This window comes from Erinaceus europaeus, chromosome 16, assembly GCF_950295315.1.
Source record: "Erinaceus europaeus chromosome 16, mEriEur2.1, whole genome shotgun sequence".
Lineage (NCBI taxonomy): Eukaryota > Metazoa > Chordata > Mammalia > Eulipotyphla > Erinaceidae > Erinaceus > Erinaceus europaeus.
The window spans coordinates 11,225,053-11,244,289 of record NC_080177.1 but is presented as its reverse complement, the minus strand read 5'-3'; the positions used below and the strand labels follow the sequence as shown (position 1 = coordinate 11,244,289).

General features: G+C 41.6%; 1 protein-coding gene across 2 annotated transcripts in view; it reads left to right on the top strand.

Annotated features, from left to right (window-relative positions):
* Nucleotides 1–19,237, top strand: part of ZNF106 (zinc finger protein 106) — an 80,208-nt gene that overhangs the window by 28,784 nt on the left and 32,187 nt on the right. For both annotated transcript variants that reach the window (XM_007533560.3, XM_060174464.1), the window contains exons 4-6: nt 3,488–3,688; nt 12,307–14,457; nt 17,796–18,432. In XM_007533560.3, coding sequence (XP_007533622.1) covers nt 3,488–3,688; nt 12,307–14,457; nt 17,796–18,432 — 2,989 coding nt within the window. The remainder of the gene's footprint in view (nt 1–3,487; nt 3,689–12,306; nt 14,458–17,795; nt 18,433–19,237) is intronic.

Below are 19,237 nucleotides of genomic sequence, written 5' to 3'. Positions count from 1 at the left end.
TCACCACCTGTGAAGCGACTCCCCTGCAGGTGGGGAGCCGGGGGCTCGAACCGGGATCCTTATGCCGGTCTTTGCACTTTGTGCCATGTGCACTTAACCTTTTGTGCTACCTCTTGACCCCCATTATTCTTCAAATATCTGAGTGTAGTAAGTTCAGTGGAAAGCTAATAGTAAAAATTATGTATTGAAGGGGTTCCTGGAAGAGTATAAGATCTTAGAGTTGATAGTTGGAGTAATCAGGTAATGTTTTGGGGAGCTTGGTTAGAACTCATTAAAACTGTTTTATAGTCAGAGCATTGGAGGTTACAGAACTAAAAAAAAAGTTTTTCATGTCTAAGTAAAGTAAAAAACATTTTGTAAATTACTAGACAGTCACTGTGTTGTCACAAGTATGAAGGTCTTCACGGTGCCTGGAATTTAGTTGTTTTGTGTGTGTGTGTGTTTCTTGTTTTTCTTTAGAGTGTAACATACTTTTAAAAATATTTATTTAATCCCTTTTTCTTGCCCTTTTTGTTACTGATGTTGTTGTTGGATAGGAGAGAGAGAAATGCAGAGATCCGGGATGACGGGGAGAGAAAGATAACACCTACAGAGCTGCTTCACCGCTTGTGAGGTGATCCCCCTGCAGCTTGGGAGCCGGGGGCTCAAACCGGGGTCCTTGGCGCTTTGCGCCACCTGCGCTTAACCCGCTGCACTAGTGTGTGTGTTTTTCTTTTCTTTTTTTTTGAAATTTTTTTCCTTTTTTATTTCCTTTTGTTGCCCTTGTTTTATTGTTGTAGTTATTATTGATGTTGTTGGATAGGGCAGAGAAATGGAGAGAGGAGGGGAAGACAGAGATGGGGAGAGAAAGACAGACACCTGCAGACCTGCTTCACCGCTTGTGAAGTGACTCCCCTGCAGATGGGGAACCGGAGGCTTGAATCAGGATCCTCATGCAGGTCCTTGCGCTTAGTGTCACCCACGCTTAACCAGCTGCGCTACCGCCAGACTCCCGCGTGTTTTTCTTTTCTTTTTTTTAATATATATATATTTTGTTAACGTTTCCGTGTGTTTTTCTTAGTGGACATTTATGTGAGTGTAACAGAAATCTTCTTTTTTTTTTTTTCTGTTTTTCTTTTTTTTTATTTTTTAGAAATCTTCTAATATGTGAAAGGTTTTGTTTTGAGCAACTCTTTTGGCTGATTGGTACAACTTCTGCTCATATCTTGGAAGCTGGAGAAGTGTTTTGTATTTGTGTGTGTGCCTTTGAGACACCAAAAAATTATCCTTCTCACTTTTTTTTTCTTTTAATGTGTAAGAATTTTCCTAGTACAAACCCAAGACAAATGACAGTAAAATCAGCCTGAATTATTTATTGGATGGATGTTTCTGCCTTTACACCTATTGCCATTGTTTTCAAAGGGATTGACATTTTAATCCAAGCAATGGCTGCAGAGACAGCTGACGAATCAAGGGACTTCAGAAAGCTAAAACAAAACAAAATATAACAAACAGATAATCTGCTGCAACCCTGGATATTGACTTTAAAAAAAATATGTATATATATTTTGGGCTGGGGAGATAGCGTAACGGTTATGCAAAAGACTTTCATACCTGAGGGTCTAAAGTCTTAGGTTCAATCCCTAGCACCACCATAACTCAGAGCTGAGCAAGTACTCTGGTTAAATAAAAAATAAAAATAAGGGGAGTCGGGCGGTGGTGCAGCGGATTAAGCGCCTGTAGCGCCAAGCTCAAGGATCAGCATAAGGATCCCGGTTTAAGGATCCCGGTTTGAGTCCCCGGCTCCCCACCTGCAGGGGAGTTGCTTCACAGGCGGTGACGCAGGTCTGCAGGTGTCTGTCTTTCTCTCCCCCTCTTTGTCTTCCCTATCTTTTGCCATTTCTCTCTGTCCTATCAAACAACGACGACAATAATTACTACAACAAAAAAAAAAAAAGGCAACAAAAGGGAATAAATAAATAAATAAAATATTTTAAAAAATCTTCTAGCATAACTGCCCTAGGTTCAATTCCTGGAAGCACATGTACCAGGGTGATGGCTGGTTCTTTCTCTCTTTCTCATTTATAAATAAATGAAATCCTTAAAAATAAATAATTAAAATGATTTGCTTTAATGAAAGAGCAGAAACATAAATATTAGAGCAATGTATATATTTTTTGCTTCTAGGGTTATTGCGTGGAGCATGTACTAGGAATTCACTTCTCACAGAGGCTGTTTTATCCTCTTTGTTGCCCTTGTTGTTTATCATTGTTGTTACTGCTATCCTTGTTGTCAGATAGGACAGAGAAAAATCAAGAGAGGGGGAGAGAAAGACAGACACTTGGAGACCTGCCTCACCACTTGTGAAGCGACCCCTCCCCACACACACACACACAGGTAGAAAGCTGGGGCTTGAACCTGGATACATATATATATATATATTTTAAATATTTATTTTATTTATTTATTCCCTTTTGTTGCCCCTGTTGCTGGATACTTATATTGATCCTTGTGCTTGGTGCCATGTGTGCTTAACCCGCTGCGCTACTGCCTGGCCCTCAGACTGGAGCACTATTAATGGTGATGCTTTGAATAGAACCTGGAACTTTGGAGCCTCAGGCATAAAAATCTTATTGCATAACTGTTATGCTATCTCCCCTCACTGGACACTGAATTTTAAACTGGCCAAGTATGAGATTTATCATTAAGTGTGAAAAGTAAATAAATAAATAAATAAATACCTGCCCAGTTTTCTTTCTTAATTAAGAACCTGGCTTTTCTTATTTCTAAACTGAATCATTTTCTGAAATTTGAGAAAAGCCATTTGCCTAGCACAGCTGTTAACTACCTACACCCGAAATGCTTTCCATTCCCTTTAAAATAAGCCCTTCTGAAACAGTATGTAGATCCCATGTATCATCCGGACCAAAAAAAGTTTGCTGAGACAACTCCTATCATTTGCCCCAGGGTCCGGAATCTTCACATTCCAGGCCGTGCGCCAGCTGTTCCTATTTAGTTACCCCGTAGGGATTGGCTGCACAGCCTCCTCGTGTCTCCACCCCTTAGCTCTGATTGGGAGAAAGCTCTTGAGCCAGAGATAAGTGGAGGAGCAGTTACCAGGCCTTTTGAGTGTAGCTGGCATCATGGGTGTGCTCTAGAGCAACTTCTGCTTGCTCTGAGCCCCCTGCCCTGCCCTGCCTCCCCTTTCACCATGTTTCCTCTGGCAAGATTTTAAGTACAGCAATTCAAGAAGATTTCTCCTCCTAAAGTATATTATTCTGAAGTATATTGCCTCTTGATTGCTGGAAAAGAACCTTAAAATTTGTTTCAAAAGTAACCTAGTGAACAAGCGTATGAAAAGTGATGAAAGGAACCTTGAAATTGATTTTCGCTAATTTTTTACTGTGCCAACATGTGCGGTGTTTTTCAGAGGAAATTGTAATAGATCTGGTGAGCGTGCCATGCCAGTGGGGAGAATTGAATGTCCTTCATCTCCTTCTTTCCCTAGGGACAGCAGTCATGAGTGCCGCGTGTGCGGGGTCACAGAGGTGGGCCTTTCTGCATATGCAAAGCACATTTCTGGCCAGTTGCACAAAGATAACGTGGATGCCCAGGAAAGAGAAGATGGTGGAAAGGGTGAAGAGGAAGAAGAAGAATACTTTGACAAGGAACTTGTTCAGTTAATAAAACAAAGGAAAGAACAAAGTCGGTAAGTAATGATTTTGATTGTTTTGTTTTTAGCCTGTCTGATAGAGAATATAGTAAAGCACTTTTCCATTTCTGTATTTGTCAGCCTATAGCATTTAAGCTCAACTTGGTAATAAAGACTAACTTGAAGTGCATATATTTCATTTACAAAAGGGTTATGAAATGCTTTCATAATCGATATTATTCTTAAAAATTGCTTAAAAAAAGAAAAGAACGGGAGGGAGGTAGCACAGCAGGTTAAGCGCACGTGGCGCAAAGCGCAAGGATTGGAATGGGGACCTGGGTTTGAGCCCCTGGCGCCCCACCTGCAGGGGAGTCGCTTCACAGGCGGTGAAGCAGGTCTGTAGGTGTCTGTCTTTCTCTCCCCCTCTCTGTCTTTCCCTCCTCTCTCCATTTCTCTCTGTCCTATCCAACAACAACGACAACAAAAGGGGGGAAAAATGGTCTCCAGGAGCAGTGGATTCATGGTGCAGGCATTGAGCCCCAGCAATAACCCTGGAGGCAAAAAAAAAAAAAAAAAAAGAAAAAAGAAAAGAAAATAACAACTCAGTGTTGTCCTCACTAGAAGCTTGCTGGAGCTTCTACGTCTCAGTGTTCTGAACTCTGTTGGTTGATAGTCAGATTTTCTAGGGGAAATATATCAATGTTCTAAACTTCATTTAAATATATTACATACTGTTTATTAAATTCTCTAAGAAAAAAAGTTTTTCATGTGAATTTACATGGCATTTCTACCAGATTGGAGCTACCCTTTTCTTACTTAGTACTTCAGTAATTATTGAAAAAAAATGCACATTTAAACTTTTACAGTGTTAGGATCTTTCGACAACGTATGTTTTCTGGTTTGTACTACATTACCCAATTCCATGAGTAAGTCAGATATTTTTAGTCTTTTTATTTTACCTTTTTGATCTGTGGTGCTAAAGAGTTTAATAAAACATAAAATCTCAGATATAAGTAAAAGGAAATATTTTGAGTTGGGTAAAATTTTTAAGGTCTAGAGCATTTCACATTCTGAAATCTCAGATTCTTCTTAAATATTAGTTATTCCTCACCTGCACTTTCATTTTTAACTCCTGTGCTTTTTTTTTTTTTTTTTAAACAAGTTCATTAAGGAGACTTTCTTAGTTCTAAAATGCCAGTAGCAACATGGTTCTTAGATCCTTGAGTTACTTAGTCCTTCAAATGACATTCCTCCTACTTTCAGTTTAATCTTTCTCCTCTTTTAGTGGTTTGGAATCTCTAGGAGACTTAATTTCTGTTTTTTTTCTCCCACACTTAAGTCATTATTAGCTTATCTGTATAAATGACTAGATAATTAGAGGATAAATGAGTTTCTTAGGGAATTAAACATTCATCTCAAAAGTTTGCATAATCTAATATATCTATTTGGTGATCTACTTATAAAAATTTCTACTTGTTTCTTTATTTTTTTCTTCCTCAGAAGGTCTTAAATTTAGATACTGGGTTTAGCTGCATTTTTTTTCTCCCCCACCCCCAATCTAACCAGTTCATGACAATCTAGGAGTTTTGTTTTGTGATTGATTGATTTATTTCTGAATCAAATGAGTATAATCAAATCAGTGACCTCTGGATATCAAAACTTGTGTGCTGCTTTAAAATAAAAGATAAGGGTGAGGGCCCAGTGCTGGCACACAGCTCAGTGCATGTTACCATGTGTGAGGACTTGCGTTTGAGCCCTCACTCCCTACTTGCAGTCGAGACGCTTCCCTAGTGAAGTAGGTCTGCAGGTGTCTCTTTCTATCACCTTCTCTATATCCCTCTCTCCTCTCATTTTAATAAAATAGAAAGAGGAAAGGAAAAAAAAAGCTACTGGGAGCAGTATTCATTGTGCAGGCACCAGACTCCTATATAAGTACACAAAATACTTGTCACATGGGCACTTTGGGTGTCTTATTAGTTCTGATCTAAGTGAATATCGGAATGTTTAAGGTAAATCACCTTTAATTCCATATTGTGAAAAAAGCTGAAATTCCAAGTAGGGGAGATAGCGTAATAGTTAAGCAAAGAAACTTTTATGTCTGAGGCTCTAAAGTCCCAAGTTCAGTCTCTTGTACCACCATAAGCCAGAGCAAAGCACTGTTCTGATATCTCTCTGTCTTTATATCTTTCTGTATCTCTCACTCATTAAAATAAAAAAATAAAATTAAAAAATAAAAGATGAAATTCCACTTTGTTGTCTAATATCTTACATAGACCTTAAGTTGTTTTTTTGCTGTTGCTGCTACCAGGCTTATATAGGTCGTGGTGCCTACACAGCTCCGCTGCTCTCTGGGACCATTTCTTTTCCTGTTTTGATGGGGGGGGGGTGAGAAGGAGAGATAACTTGTAGCACCACCTCACTGTTGGTGAAGCTTTGCTACTTACTGTAGGTGGGGACCAGGGTCTTGAACCTGGCTCCTCATGCACAGTCAGGTGGGTGTGCCACCATCTGACCTCCATAAACTTTTGCTTTATTTATTTATTACAATTTATTGATTTGATTTGTTGTTTTCATTATTATTTAAGAGAGAGGCAGAGAGAGTAAAAGAAACCACAGCACTGAAGGTTCCTACAATGCCATGGGAGTGGGGCTCGAACCTGGGTCACATACATGCATGGCACAGCTGTGCACTGTCCAGGCGAGCTGTATCACTAGACCTGTTTACTTACATATTTATTTATCACCAGAGCACTGCTCAGCTCTGGCTTGTGGTGGTGTGGGGGATTGAACCTGGGACTTTAGAGCCTCAGGCATGACCGTCTCTTTGCATAACCATTATGCTATCTACCCCCACCCATATTTACTTATTTGAGAGAGGGAGAGAATCAGCACATCACTTTGGCATATGTGATGCTGGTGATCTAAATTGAGACCTTATGGTTTATTTTATTATTCTTTTTTAAAAAAATATTTATTTATTCCCTCTTGTCGCCTTTTTATTGTTGTAGTTGTTGTTATTGATGTTGTTGTTGGATAGAACAGAGAGAAATGGAGAGAGGAGGGGAAGACAGAGGGAGAGAAAAATAGACACCTACAGACCTGCTTCACCGCTTGTGAAGCGACACCCCTGCAGGTGGGGACCTGTGGGCTCGAACTGCGATCCTTACGCTGGTCCTTGCGCTTTGCACCACGTGCGCTTAACCCGTTGTGCTACCGCCCAACTCCCTATTTTATTATTTATTACTATTTTTTTTTTTTATTGCCACCAGGGTTATCTCTGAGGTTTGGTGCCTGAACTATGAATTTATTGCTCTTGGTGGCCAATTTCTCTTTCTTCCGTCCTCCCTTTTTTCCCTTCTGTTTTTATTTATTTGACAGAACAAAGAAAATGTGAGAGGGGAAGGGGAGATAGGGAGAAAGATAGACACCTGCAGATCTGTTTGAACACTTGTGACGCATCCCCCTATGCATGGTAATGGTGTGCTCACTTGGGTGTGCCACTGGCTGATCCGAAACCTCATGATCTGAGAAACCAGTGCTTTATCCACTGTGCCACCACCCAGGCCAAACACCAAAAGCTTATTATTTTCCCAGCATGCTGCTCAGCTCTGGCTTTAAGATGGTGCTGGGGATTGAACCTAGGACCTTGGAGCCTCAGGCACTAAAGTCTTTCCGCATAACCATTATATTATCTTCCCACTCCTCTGTAAGCATTTAGTGCCATTCAAAGTCAGTACTGAGTGTACTATTTATTTATTTATTTGTTTGTTTTTACCAGAGCACTGTTCAGCTCTGGCTTCTAAGTCAAGGTAAAGGAGGTAGTATAGCTACAGAAACTTTGTTTTGGAGTAATTCTATGAAGGTCTAGTGGTTAAGAATATAGACTTTAGGGAGTCGGGCGGTAGCGCAGCAGGTCAGGTGCACGTGGCACAAATCCCAAGGATCTGTGTAAGGATCCCGGTTTGAGCCCCCAGCTCCCCACCTGCAGGGGAGTCGCTTCACAGGCGGTGAAGCCGGTCTGTTGGTGTCTTATCTTTCTCTCTCCCTCTCTGTCTTCCCCTCCTCTCCATTTCTCTCTGTCCTATCCAACAATGGTGACAACAATAATAACTACAACAACAATAAAAAGAAAACAAGGGCAACAAAAGAAGGGAATAAATAAATATAAAAAAAAAGAATATAGATTTTAAGGGGTTGGTCATGGCACCTCCTATAGAGTGAACATGGTACAGTGTGCCCAGACCCTTGGTTGAAGCCTCTTGTCCCTACTTGTAGGGAGGAAGCTTCACAAGTGGTGAAGCAGTGCTGTAGATCTCTCTCTGTCTCCCTCTCTATCACCTTCTTGCCTCTCAATTTCTCTCTCTCTCTTTTTTAAAAAAATATTTGTATTCTCTTTATTTATAGGATAGAGACAGCTGGTAATTGAGAGGGAAGGGGGTGACAGAAAGGGCAAGTCAGAGACACCTGCAGCCCTGCTTTACCTCTTGTGACACTTTCCCCTTGCAGGTGGGGATCAGGGGCTTGAGCCTGGGTCCCTGAACATTGTAACATGTGTGCTCAACCAAATGCACCACCACCCAGCCCCAATTTCTCTTTTTCTCTATCGATGCAAACTTTAGAGCCAGGCTATTCAAGTTCAAGTCTCTTCATGACTGTTTAGTAGCTGTCAAACTCTAGGCAAGTCTTGTTACTTCTCCAGTTCTTTGTTTTTTTTTTTTTGTTTTTTTTAATATTTTATTTTATGTATTTATTCCCTTTTGTTGCCCTTGTTGTTTTATTGTTGTAGTTATTATTGTTGTTGTCGTCGTTGTTGGATAGGACAGAGAGAAACGGAGAGAGGAGGGGAAGACAGAGAGGGGGAGAGAAAGATAGACACCTGCAGACCTGCTTCACCGCCTGTGAAGCGACTCCCCTGCAGGTGGGGAGCCGGGGTTCGAACCGGGATCCTTATGCCGGTCCTTGTGCTTTGCGCCACCTGCGCTTAACCCGCTGCGCTACAGCCCGACTCCCCAGTTCTTTGTTTTAATAGCAACCGTTTCATCATCTTTCAGGGTCATAAAATTTAAGTGAGATTATCTATATAAAAATCCTAATTTAGTAAAATTTCCAACAATTTGTATGTATTCATCTATATAGATAGTAATACACACACACACACACACACACACACACACACACACACACACACACACACACACACACACACACACACACACATTAGTGAGAATGGAGTAGGAGAGAGAAAACCAGAGAGGCACTCAGGCTCATGTGAAGCCGGGAATCAAACTCATGACATCATGCTTGAGAGTCCAGTGCCCCATCTACTATTCCAGTCCTGGGCTGCATTTGCTCAATTTTTAGTTTTTCTTGAAAGAAATACGTATATGGAGGCTGGGAGTGGTACACCTAGTACACTTGTTGCAGTGCATGAAGATCCAGGTTTAAGTCCCCACTCTTCTGATTCACCTGCAGTGGGGAAGCTTCGTGAGTGGTCAGCAGTGCTGCCTGTATCTGCCTCTCTCCTTCTTTACCTCCCCCTTCCTTCTCAATTTCTGTCTACTAAGTAAATAAATAAACAAAATATTTTTTAAAATGAAATTTGTATTAATGAGATAGGTAGGAGAGAGAGAGAGGGAGAGAGAGAAGAGAGAGAGAGAGAGAGAGAGAGAGAGAGAGAGAACAAGAACCAGAATCAGAATATCACTCTGGTTCATGTACTACTGGGGACGAAAGTTAGGACCTTATGCTTGAGAGTCCAACACTCCACTACACCATAGACCACTGTACTCAATTTTTAAAAGAGATTTATTAGTGAGAGAGAACGTGTACAAACCAGAGCATCTCTGTGCAATATGTGATACTGGGGATCAAACTCAGAACCTTGTGCTTACAAGTCATGGGTTCTTCCATTAAAACCACTATATTCCAACATTAGCTATCATTTGTTCTTAGTATCTGCCATGTTAAGTGCTGCATTAGCTGTGTGGTAGGCAGTTTGTAGAGAAAAAAGGTTATTACACCGACTTCTGTGATGCTTGCTTAGACTTGTTCATATTTTTGTGGGCTCTGTCTAACATGAATAGTTTAAACAGCTTTATAAAAAACCTAGCTTATGGAGTCCCTCATCAAACTGAATATATATGCTGCTTATTTGGTATTTACATTTTAAAAAAGATTTTATTTATTTATTTATTGAGAAAGATAGGAGGAGAGAGAGAAAGGACCAGACATAACTGGTACATGTGCTGCCGGGGATCGAACTGAGGACCTTGTGCTTGAGAGTCTGATGCTTTATCCACTGCACCAACTCCCAGACCACTGGTATTTACATTTTACTCTTGTTTGTGACTGTCCTTATTTCCTAGCTGGGTTGTAATATCTTTAAGAATACTCATGAAAGTTTTCTTTCACCACTAATGTCACAGACTGTGTGCTCTTGATAAACTGATTATTCAAAGTAAAATCTTTCTATCTAAAAATGAGTTAAGAAACCTAGATTTTCAGAAAGAACCTACAAGAGAGGAAAAACAAACAACAGCAACAGAAAAACTAGTATCAAAGGGTGTTGATCTTACTTTGTATTATAGTAATTAATTGTAGCTGGAAAGTATAACTGCTTTTTTATAAAGCTGTATGTTGTAATTAATAATCATTCAACCCACAAGGCTAACGTCCCATTACATGCCAACAGAAGTAACAGGAATGGAAGGTAGCATAAATGTGTCAAGTTTTGAATGTTTCTGGGGTGACTAGATACTGTTTTTCTTTTTTTTTTTTTCTTTCTATTTTTTTTTTTTCCTTTCCCCTACCAGAGCACAGCTCAGCTGTAGTTTATGGTGGTGTGGGGGATTGAACCTGGGACTTCAGACCCTCAGGCAGGAGAGTCTCCTTGCATAGCCATTATGCTATCTATCCCCACCCTGTTTTGCTTTTTTTTTTTAAAATTTTATTTTTATTTTATTACATAGAGAGATTGATAAGCAAAGGAAATATAGAGAGGGAGCAAGAAAGAGAGACACCTGCAGCACTATTTCACCACTTGTCAAGCTTTTATCCAAGGAGGTGGGGGACCAGGGGCTTGGACAAGAGTCCTTGCACATGGTAAATTGTGTGCTCAGCCAGGTGTGCCCACCCCCACTCCCACTGCTTGACTTTCTAAGTTAATTATTTGTGAAATCAGGCTGGTGAAATACCTCACTTACATAGTGGGCTTCTTTTTTTATATTTTTATTTTTCCCTTTTGTTGCCCTTGATGTTTATCGTCATTATTACTGTTGTTGTTGTTATTGTTACTGGATAGGACAGAGAAAAATTGAGAGAGATGGGGAAGACAGAGAGGGGGAGAGAAAGACATCTGCAGATCTGCTTTCACGGCCTGTAAAGTGAACCCCCTGCAGTTGGGGAGCTGTGGGCTTGAACCAGGATCCTTACATCAGTCCCTGCGCTTTCGGCCATGTGCGCTTAACCCACTGCACCACCGCCCGGCTCCCCATAGTGTGCTTCTTTATCACATATTTGACCTAGGTTTGAACCCAGCCTCCATGGCATTGAAGGAAGCTATGGTGCTGTGGTCTAAGAGAGAGAGAGAGAGAGAGAGAGAGAGAGAAAGAGAGAGAGCTAAGCTTATTTAAAGATATGAAAGCAGCCACTATTCAAAGTAACAGATTTAGTGCAAGGATCCTGATTCCTCACCTTCCACGGTGAAACAGGTTTGCAAGTGTCTTTCTCTCTCTCTCTGATATTTATTCATTTCCTTTATGTTGCCCTTGTTTTATTGTTGTTGTAGTTATTATTTTTTCAATATTTATTTATTCCTCCCCTTTTGCCTCCAGGATTATCACTTGGGCTTGGTACCAGCACTACAAATTCACTGCTCCTGGAGGCTATTTTTCCCATTTTGTTGCCCTCGTTGTGGTTGTTATTGTTGTTATAGCTGTTGTTGTTGAATAGGACAGAGAGAAATGGAGAGAGGAGGGGAAGACAGGGAGAGAAAGATAGACACCGGCAGACCTGCTTTCACCACCTGTAAAGCAAACCCCCCTGGAGGTGGGGAGCCGGGGACTCGAACCGGGATTCTTATGCCCGTCCTTGCGCTTCGCACCACCTATGCTTAACCCGCTGCGCTACTGCCTGACTCCCCTGCAGATGTCTTTTTCTCCCTTTCTCTGTCTTCTCCTCCTCTCAGTTTTTCTCTGTTCTATCCAGCAACAACAATAACAGCAGTGATAACAGCAATAATAACCACAACACCACCACCAACTGCAAAATAGAAAAAAGATGGCCACCAGGAGCAGTGGATTTGTAGTGTATGCACTGAGCCCCAGTGGTAACCCTGGAGGCAATAAAATAAATAAAGAAGAACATTTTATTACATATTCTCTATAACAATAGACAGTAGACTTCATTGCCTATTTTAATATTTTTAAATTGATTTATTTTGCATAGAGACAGAAATTAAGAGAGGGGAGGGAAGGGGAAGATAAAGAGAGACACCTGCAGCTCTGCTTCATCACTTATGAAGTGTCTCCCCTGCATGTGGGACCAGAGGCTTGAACCCATTTATTGCCTCTATTGAGTAACCAGAGAGAGATACAGGGGGAGTTTGTGGGTTGTCCTTTTTAAAGCAGCGGAGGAATTCCTTTAACTCACTAATGAAAACCTTACTTGTTTTTCAGACAAGATGAAACTTCCCGTAGCAATCAAGAAAAAAACTCAGATGACAGGCGACCTCAGAGGAGACGAGAAGATCGAATTCCTTACCAAGACAGAGAGAGCTATGGTCAGCCAGCATGGCATCATCGTGGGCCTCCTCCATGGGACTGGAAATGGGAGAAAGATGGCTTTAATAATCCTCGGAACAACAGCTTTCCGCATCCTTTGAGGAATAATGGCGGTCCACGAGGATGCCCTGGATGGCATAATGGTGTCGCAGGAGGTCCCTCAACTTGGTTTCACAACCATGGTAATCCTGGAGGTGGTTGGCTTCCAAACAATGGAACAGTAGATTGGAATCATAATGGCCCAGGAAGGAATCCCAGTTGGCATCCTGAAGGAGCAGGTGGCTTTTCCAATTGGCATATGAACAGTGGTAACGGAAATTGGAAATCCAATGTACGTGTTCCAAATAGTTGGAATTACGGTGGCCCTGGAGACAAAATTCAACCAGGCAGAAACAGAAAAGCTAACTGTCCAATGGAAGACATGGCTATACTGTGGAACAACAATCCTAAATCAAACAAATATAATCAAGAGAGATATCATTGGCAGCGACAAGAAAATGACAAAGTTGCCACATACAGAGGCCCTTCAGAAGAATTTACAAATAAGTTTCCTTCAGAAGGCTTACTTGGCTTTGATTTTCAGCGCCTGGAAAACCAACCTTCTAAACAAATAGACACATCCAAAATTGGTGGGAAGAATGGCAGTGTGTCTAGGGACAAGCCCCACCGCTGGACCCCTTACCCTCCCCAGAAGACTCTGGACTTACAATCGGGAATGAAAGAAGTCCCAGGGAACAAGTCAGAAACAACAGACAAACCTTCGTTTGATCGTAACTCAATAGCTGCAGCAACACAAGAACCCAAAATTGATGAAAAAGGTAACTCCTCAACACTAAAAACACAAAAAGAAACCCACAGTAAATCTCTTAATCTCAAGGCAACTTCTGACTGCTCTGCTTCCAAGGAACTGGTAAGAAATTGTTCCAGTTCAGAAAAACCTAAGCCAGAGCACAACATAAACAAGATATTACCATTAAAATCTCCACTTCTTCCAATTCCAGTCATGAAACCAGTTTCTCAAAAGCAAGATTCAAAGAATCCCTCAGAAAACACCAAAACAAATTTTTCTTCTGGGCAGCACTCAAAACGTTTGAGTAAACCCAGTAGAAAAGACCATGGTTCTTACATGTCCAAGTCATGTTCTCGTGTTTCAAAGAAGAATGAAAACACACTTGGCATTCAGAAGGAACCTGTTGAAAATGTAAGGGAAACATCGCAAAAAGTCAATGAAGTGCTACCATGCCACGAGTCATCACAAAACTCGTTTCTTAGCACTTCTAAAAGCACCAGGAACCATACTAAAACAGGCAGGGCTGTTGAAGAAGCTGTGAAAGGATCTTTGAAGTCCGAGTCTCAGAAAGCACACACACTAGAAGATGAAAGTGGTAGAGGGATATCTGATACAGAAAAGCATGGAGCCAAAAATGGAACCTTGGACTCTTCAACTACAGAAGCTTTATCCCGTAGGACTCATACTGCTTACGAGAAAGAACAGGATGACCTAAACCTGAAAACATCTAGGAAGCTGTCCCCTTCCCGCTGTAATTCAGCAGTTCACCCGAAAGAATCCGAGTTACAAATGACATCAGCAGCCAGTCCACACCCTGGCTTACTGCTGGACTTGAAAAGCACCCTCGAAGACGTGCAGGTTGCTGACCCGGTGAAGTCTCATGGGTCTTATGAAGCAGAAGGGTTTGAGAGTACTGGTTTGGATGTAGACCTTCAAAAAAGTGAAATAGGTCAGTCTGCAGGCCCTCTCCTCCCTGAACTAAGTAAGCTTGGCTTTCCTGCTTCTCTCCAGAGAGATCTCACCCGACACATAAGTTTGAAGAGCAAGGCTGGAACACATCTTCCTGAGCCAAACCTCAACAATGCCCGGCGCATTCGCAATATTAGTGGTCATAGGAAGAACGAGACAGAGAAGGAGTCTGGTCTTAAGCCAACCCTTCGACAGATTCTGAATGCATCCCGGAGAAATGTCAACTGGGAACAGGTCATTCAGCAAGTAACCAAGAAGAAACAAGAGCTGGGCAAAGGTTTACCCAGGTGTGTGCTTCTATTTTCCCCATTTCCCTCCCCCTTTTCTCTTCCTCCCTCTGTCCCTTCCATGCCTTAGAATGATCTATCTGTTAATGAAGAGAAGAGGAGACAAAGAACCAGAGTATCACTTGGGTACATACGATGCCTAGGGTCAAACTGAGGGCCACATGCTTGAAAGTTCAGTGCTTTATCTACCACTCCATCTCCCAGACCACCACTTTTCTTTTAAACTGAACTTTTAATCAGGGACTGGGAGATTTCTACTTGTTACTTTTTAAAAAATATATTTTATTTTATTTATTTATTCTCTTTTGTTGCCCTTGTTTTGTTGTTGTAGTTATTATTGTTGTGATTAATATCATCATTGCTAGATAGGACAGAGAGAAATGGAGAGAGGAGGGGAAGACAGAGGGGGAGAGAAAGACAGACACCTGCAGACCTGCTCCACCCCCTGTGAAGTGACTCCCCTGCAGGTGGGGAGCTGGGACTCGAACTGGGATCCTTACACCAGTCCTTGAGCTTTGCGCCACGTGCGCTTGACCCACTGTGCTACCGCCGGACTCCCTACTTGCAACTTTTAATTAAATGTTTACAAAGAGGTATGTGTTGTAGATAGATGCCTGGCTTAAATATTAAAAAATGAGTACAGAACAGACAGAGAAACTCAGAGAAGAATCTGAGTTTGGAGTCTGGCATCAAAGTAAAAATCTCTGGGGGGAGGGTGAGAGTAGATGTTCAGCTTCACTGGGAGGAGGGAGGAGGGACACAGACCTTTATTGGTGGGAATGATGTTAATAGACAAATTGATATTTAATATGAGAGGAAAAAATGAGTACTATTGGGGGGCTGGGTGGTGGTGCACTTGTTTGAGTGCACATGTTAACTGTGCGTAAGGACCCGGGTTCGAGCACCCGGACCCTATCTGCAGGGGGAAGTCTTTGTGAGTGGTGAAACAGGGCTGTCTCTGTCTCTCTCCCTCACTATCACCCTTCCCTCTTGGTTTCTGGCTATCTGTATCCAATAAATAAATAAAGATAATTTTAAAAATGAGTACTACTGTAAAACAAATGGAACCAAGTGTTTCTTAGCAGGAAATTCAGGCTAAAAAGAAGCCCTTACAACTGAGAAATAAGATGTGAACTGAAAAACAAAATAAAACCCTCAGAAGTCAATCATTTTGGTTCTAGGGTTTAGAAATTGATAGCATAGAAAATAATATTTCTGGGGGAACAAAAAAAGAAAGAAAATAATGCTTTGGGGCTGGGTGGTTGCACACCTGGTTGAATGCACATATTACAATGTGCGAGGACCTGTGTTCAAGCCCCCGGCCCCTACCTGCAGTGGGAAAGCTTTGTAAGTGGTGAAGCAATGCTACAGGTGTCTTTGTCTCTCTCTCTCTGCCTCTCCCCCCCAACCCCAGGTCCTAGGTTCAATCCCAAAACCATCATTAACCAGAACTGAGTGGTGCTCTGGTTAAAAAAAAAAGAAAAGAAAAGAAAGAAAAGAAAATAATGCCTCAGGGCTGGGTGGTGGGGCACCTGGTTGAGCGCACAAATTACAGTGTGCAAGGACCCAGGCTCAAACCCTCAGTCCCCACCTGCAGGGGGAAAGCTTCACGAGTGGTGAAGCAGGGCTGCAGGTGTCTGTCTCTTCCTCTTTATTTATTATTTCCTTTCCCCCTCTCAATTTCTGGCTGTCTCTATCCAATAAATAAAATTGATAAAAAAATTTAAAAAATGAAAAGAAAATAATGCTAGGTCATAATAAACAGTACGACTGTTAAGGATCACTTCTCATTAACTTTGGCTTAGTAGCAGTGGATCGCTGCTCTTCTGTATATGCTGGTCATTATATTTGTGATTACAGAATACTTTCTTGTTAGAACTTCTATTTTGTAACTTAAAAAAATTATTATTATCATTATTATTTTTTAACCAGAGCACTGATCAGCTCTGGCTTTTGGTGGTGCAGGGGATTGAACCTGGGACTTCGGAGCCTCAGGCATGAGAATCTCTTTGAATAACCATTACACTATGTACTCCTGCCCTATTTTTTAACTTTTTATTTTTAAAAATTTTGTTTATTTATTCATGAAGAATGATAGGCAGAGAGAGAGAGAGAACGAGAACCAGGCATGACTCTGGTACATGTGCTACTGGGGATTGAACTTGCGACCTTACACTTGATAATCCAGTGATTTATCTATTGTGCCACCTCTCGGTCCACTTTTTAGTATTTTTTACAGTATTCTGGCTATTCATCTTGAGGTTTTATTCATTCTGATTAAAGAAAAAAATTAAATTATTTATTGGATAGAGACAGCCAGAAATCGAGAGGGTAGGGGAGATAGAGAGGGGGAGAGAAAGAGAGACACCTGCAGCCCTGCTTCACCACTTGCCAAGTTTTCCCTCTGCAGGTGGGGACTGGGGGCTCAAACCCGGGTCCTTGAGCACTGGAACGTGTGCTCAACCAGGTGCGCCACCACCCGGCCCCGAGGTTCTGTTCAGAATGGTAAAACAGCACTTGACATAGTTTTTCTACTTGAATTTGTAATTATTTAACCCTCTGTGCTTAAATTTATGCTTTTGTTGAAATAACTTATTTACCATACTTCCTTTTCCTTTCTTATATCTTGAGAATATTAATTGAGATTATAATGTTCTTGGCGTAATACCCAGCACTTGTGAATCTTCAGTAAACATAGTTGTTTTGGAATACTTGCTGTTAAAGATTACTTTTTATTACCATTGATTTAAATCTCCACAATAACCCCCTTAATATGTTCTCACAGTTGTAGTGAAGTCTTCAATATAGTACCTCATACACTATAACACTATATTGAACTCTGTTGGGGGGGGCATGCATTTTTATTTTTAAAAATTTATTATTATTATTATTATTTTTAATATTTATTTATTTATTTTCCCTTTTGTTGCCCTTATTGTTGTTACTGATGTTGTTGTTGGAGAGGATAGAGAGAAATGGCGAGAGGAGGGGAAGACGGGGGGAGAGAAAGACAGACACCTGCAGACCTGCTTCACCGCCTGTGAAACGACTCCCCTGCAGGTGGGGAGCCAGGGGCTCGAACCGGGATCCTTTACGCTGGTCCTTGCGCTTTGCACCACGTGTGCTTAACCCGCTGCGCTACCGCACGACTCCCATGCATTTTTATTTTTATTGGGAACTGATGTGTATGTGGAACTCTTATTAATAAGATTGAACTGCTTGAGGGCAAGACTTTTTTTCCCTCCTGTTTGTAACTCCAGTACTTACTAGAGATTGGCTCATTAAATGCTGTGTGCCTCCGCCGTCTTTGTCTAATTTACATTTTTTTTTTTCTTAAGGTTTGGCATAGAAATGGTGCCTCTTGTTCAGAATGAGCAAGAAGTCTTGGATTTGGATGAAGACCCTGATCTGAGCAGTCTAGAAGGATTCCAGTGGGAAAGTATTTCCATCTCTTCATCACCCGGGTTGGCCAGGAAACGAAGCCTTTCCGAGAGCAGTGTGATCATGGACCGGGCTCCTTCTGTGTATAACCTTTTCACTGAGGAAGGGACAGGTCAGGAAAATGAGTCACCACAGATCATGTCACCTAGTAACTCGTTGAGGGCTACACAGAGCCAGACAGCTACCATGGAGCTTAAGCAGGAATCCGTGACACCTCTGACTGTCTCCCCCAGAACAGATGAAAGGGTTGAAAATCCTGGGACTCGAAGGCGACACAGTGCACAATTACCCTCCAGCCGGGCAATGCCTCTGATGCATTTTGCAAAAGACCTCAACAGCCGGGAGAGTTCTGCACCACGTTCTGAGAATCAGAACGTGCACGAGAGTAATGGAGAAGGAAACTCTTCATCATCCAATGTGTCCTCAGCCCTAGCCACATTCAGTTTGGCAGACGCAGCCACAGATAGTAGCTGTACCTCTGGCACTGAGCAAAATGACAGCCAGAGTGTTAGAAAGAAACGAAGAGCCACTGGGGTACGTATGAACCCTTGTGCTTTTTATGAAATCTTTCATGTGGGGACTTGATTGCTGTAAGGAAAGATTTCACTCTTGATTTTTCTTAGATTGTGGCTCTCTCTGGAATAGAAGACTTGTGATGGTCTACTCTTTATTTTTAGCTCTACTCTTTCATATGTTGATAGTTGTCCTCTTGATTTCTTTGCCTGAGTGATTCCCCTGCAGCTAGTTGTGACTGAATGTGGATGCACAGTATTAGGAAAATGTGAGGTCATGTCTAAAACTAGTCCCCAAGCCAGTGATTCTTTGTGTGACAAGAGTAAATCACTTCTTCAGCTGTAACTTCATCTGTTTTCATACTGCATCCTTCACTGCTATTGAGGGAGGACGCCCTCGAGTTTTATTTGCAGGGCGTGGATGCCCGTCTGGCCCTGGGCTAGTAGGCTGAGCACCAAGGTCGTTTTAATACTGTCAGAGTGCATCTACATAAATTAGTCTTTTTTTCCTTTTCTTTCTTTCTTCTCCTTCTTCTTCTTCTTCTTTTTTTTTTTTTTAAGATTTGTGTTTTTAAAATATTTTTATTTATTTATTGTTGGGTAGAGACAGAGAAATTGAGAGAGAGGGAGAGATAGAGAGGGGAAGAGACAGAGAGACACCTGCAGTCCTGCCTCACCACTAGTGAAGCTTTCCCCTGCAGGTGGGGACCAAAGTCTTGAACCTGGGTCCTTGAGCACTGTAATATGCTTGCTTAACCAGATGCGCCACCACCTGGCCTTCTTTTTTCTTCTTTTTTTTTTGTCTCTGTACTTTAGTTATCCAGACT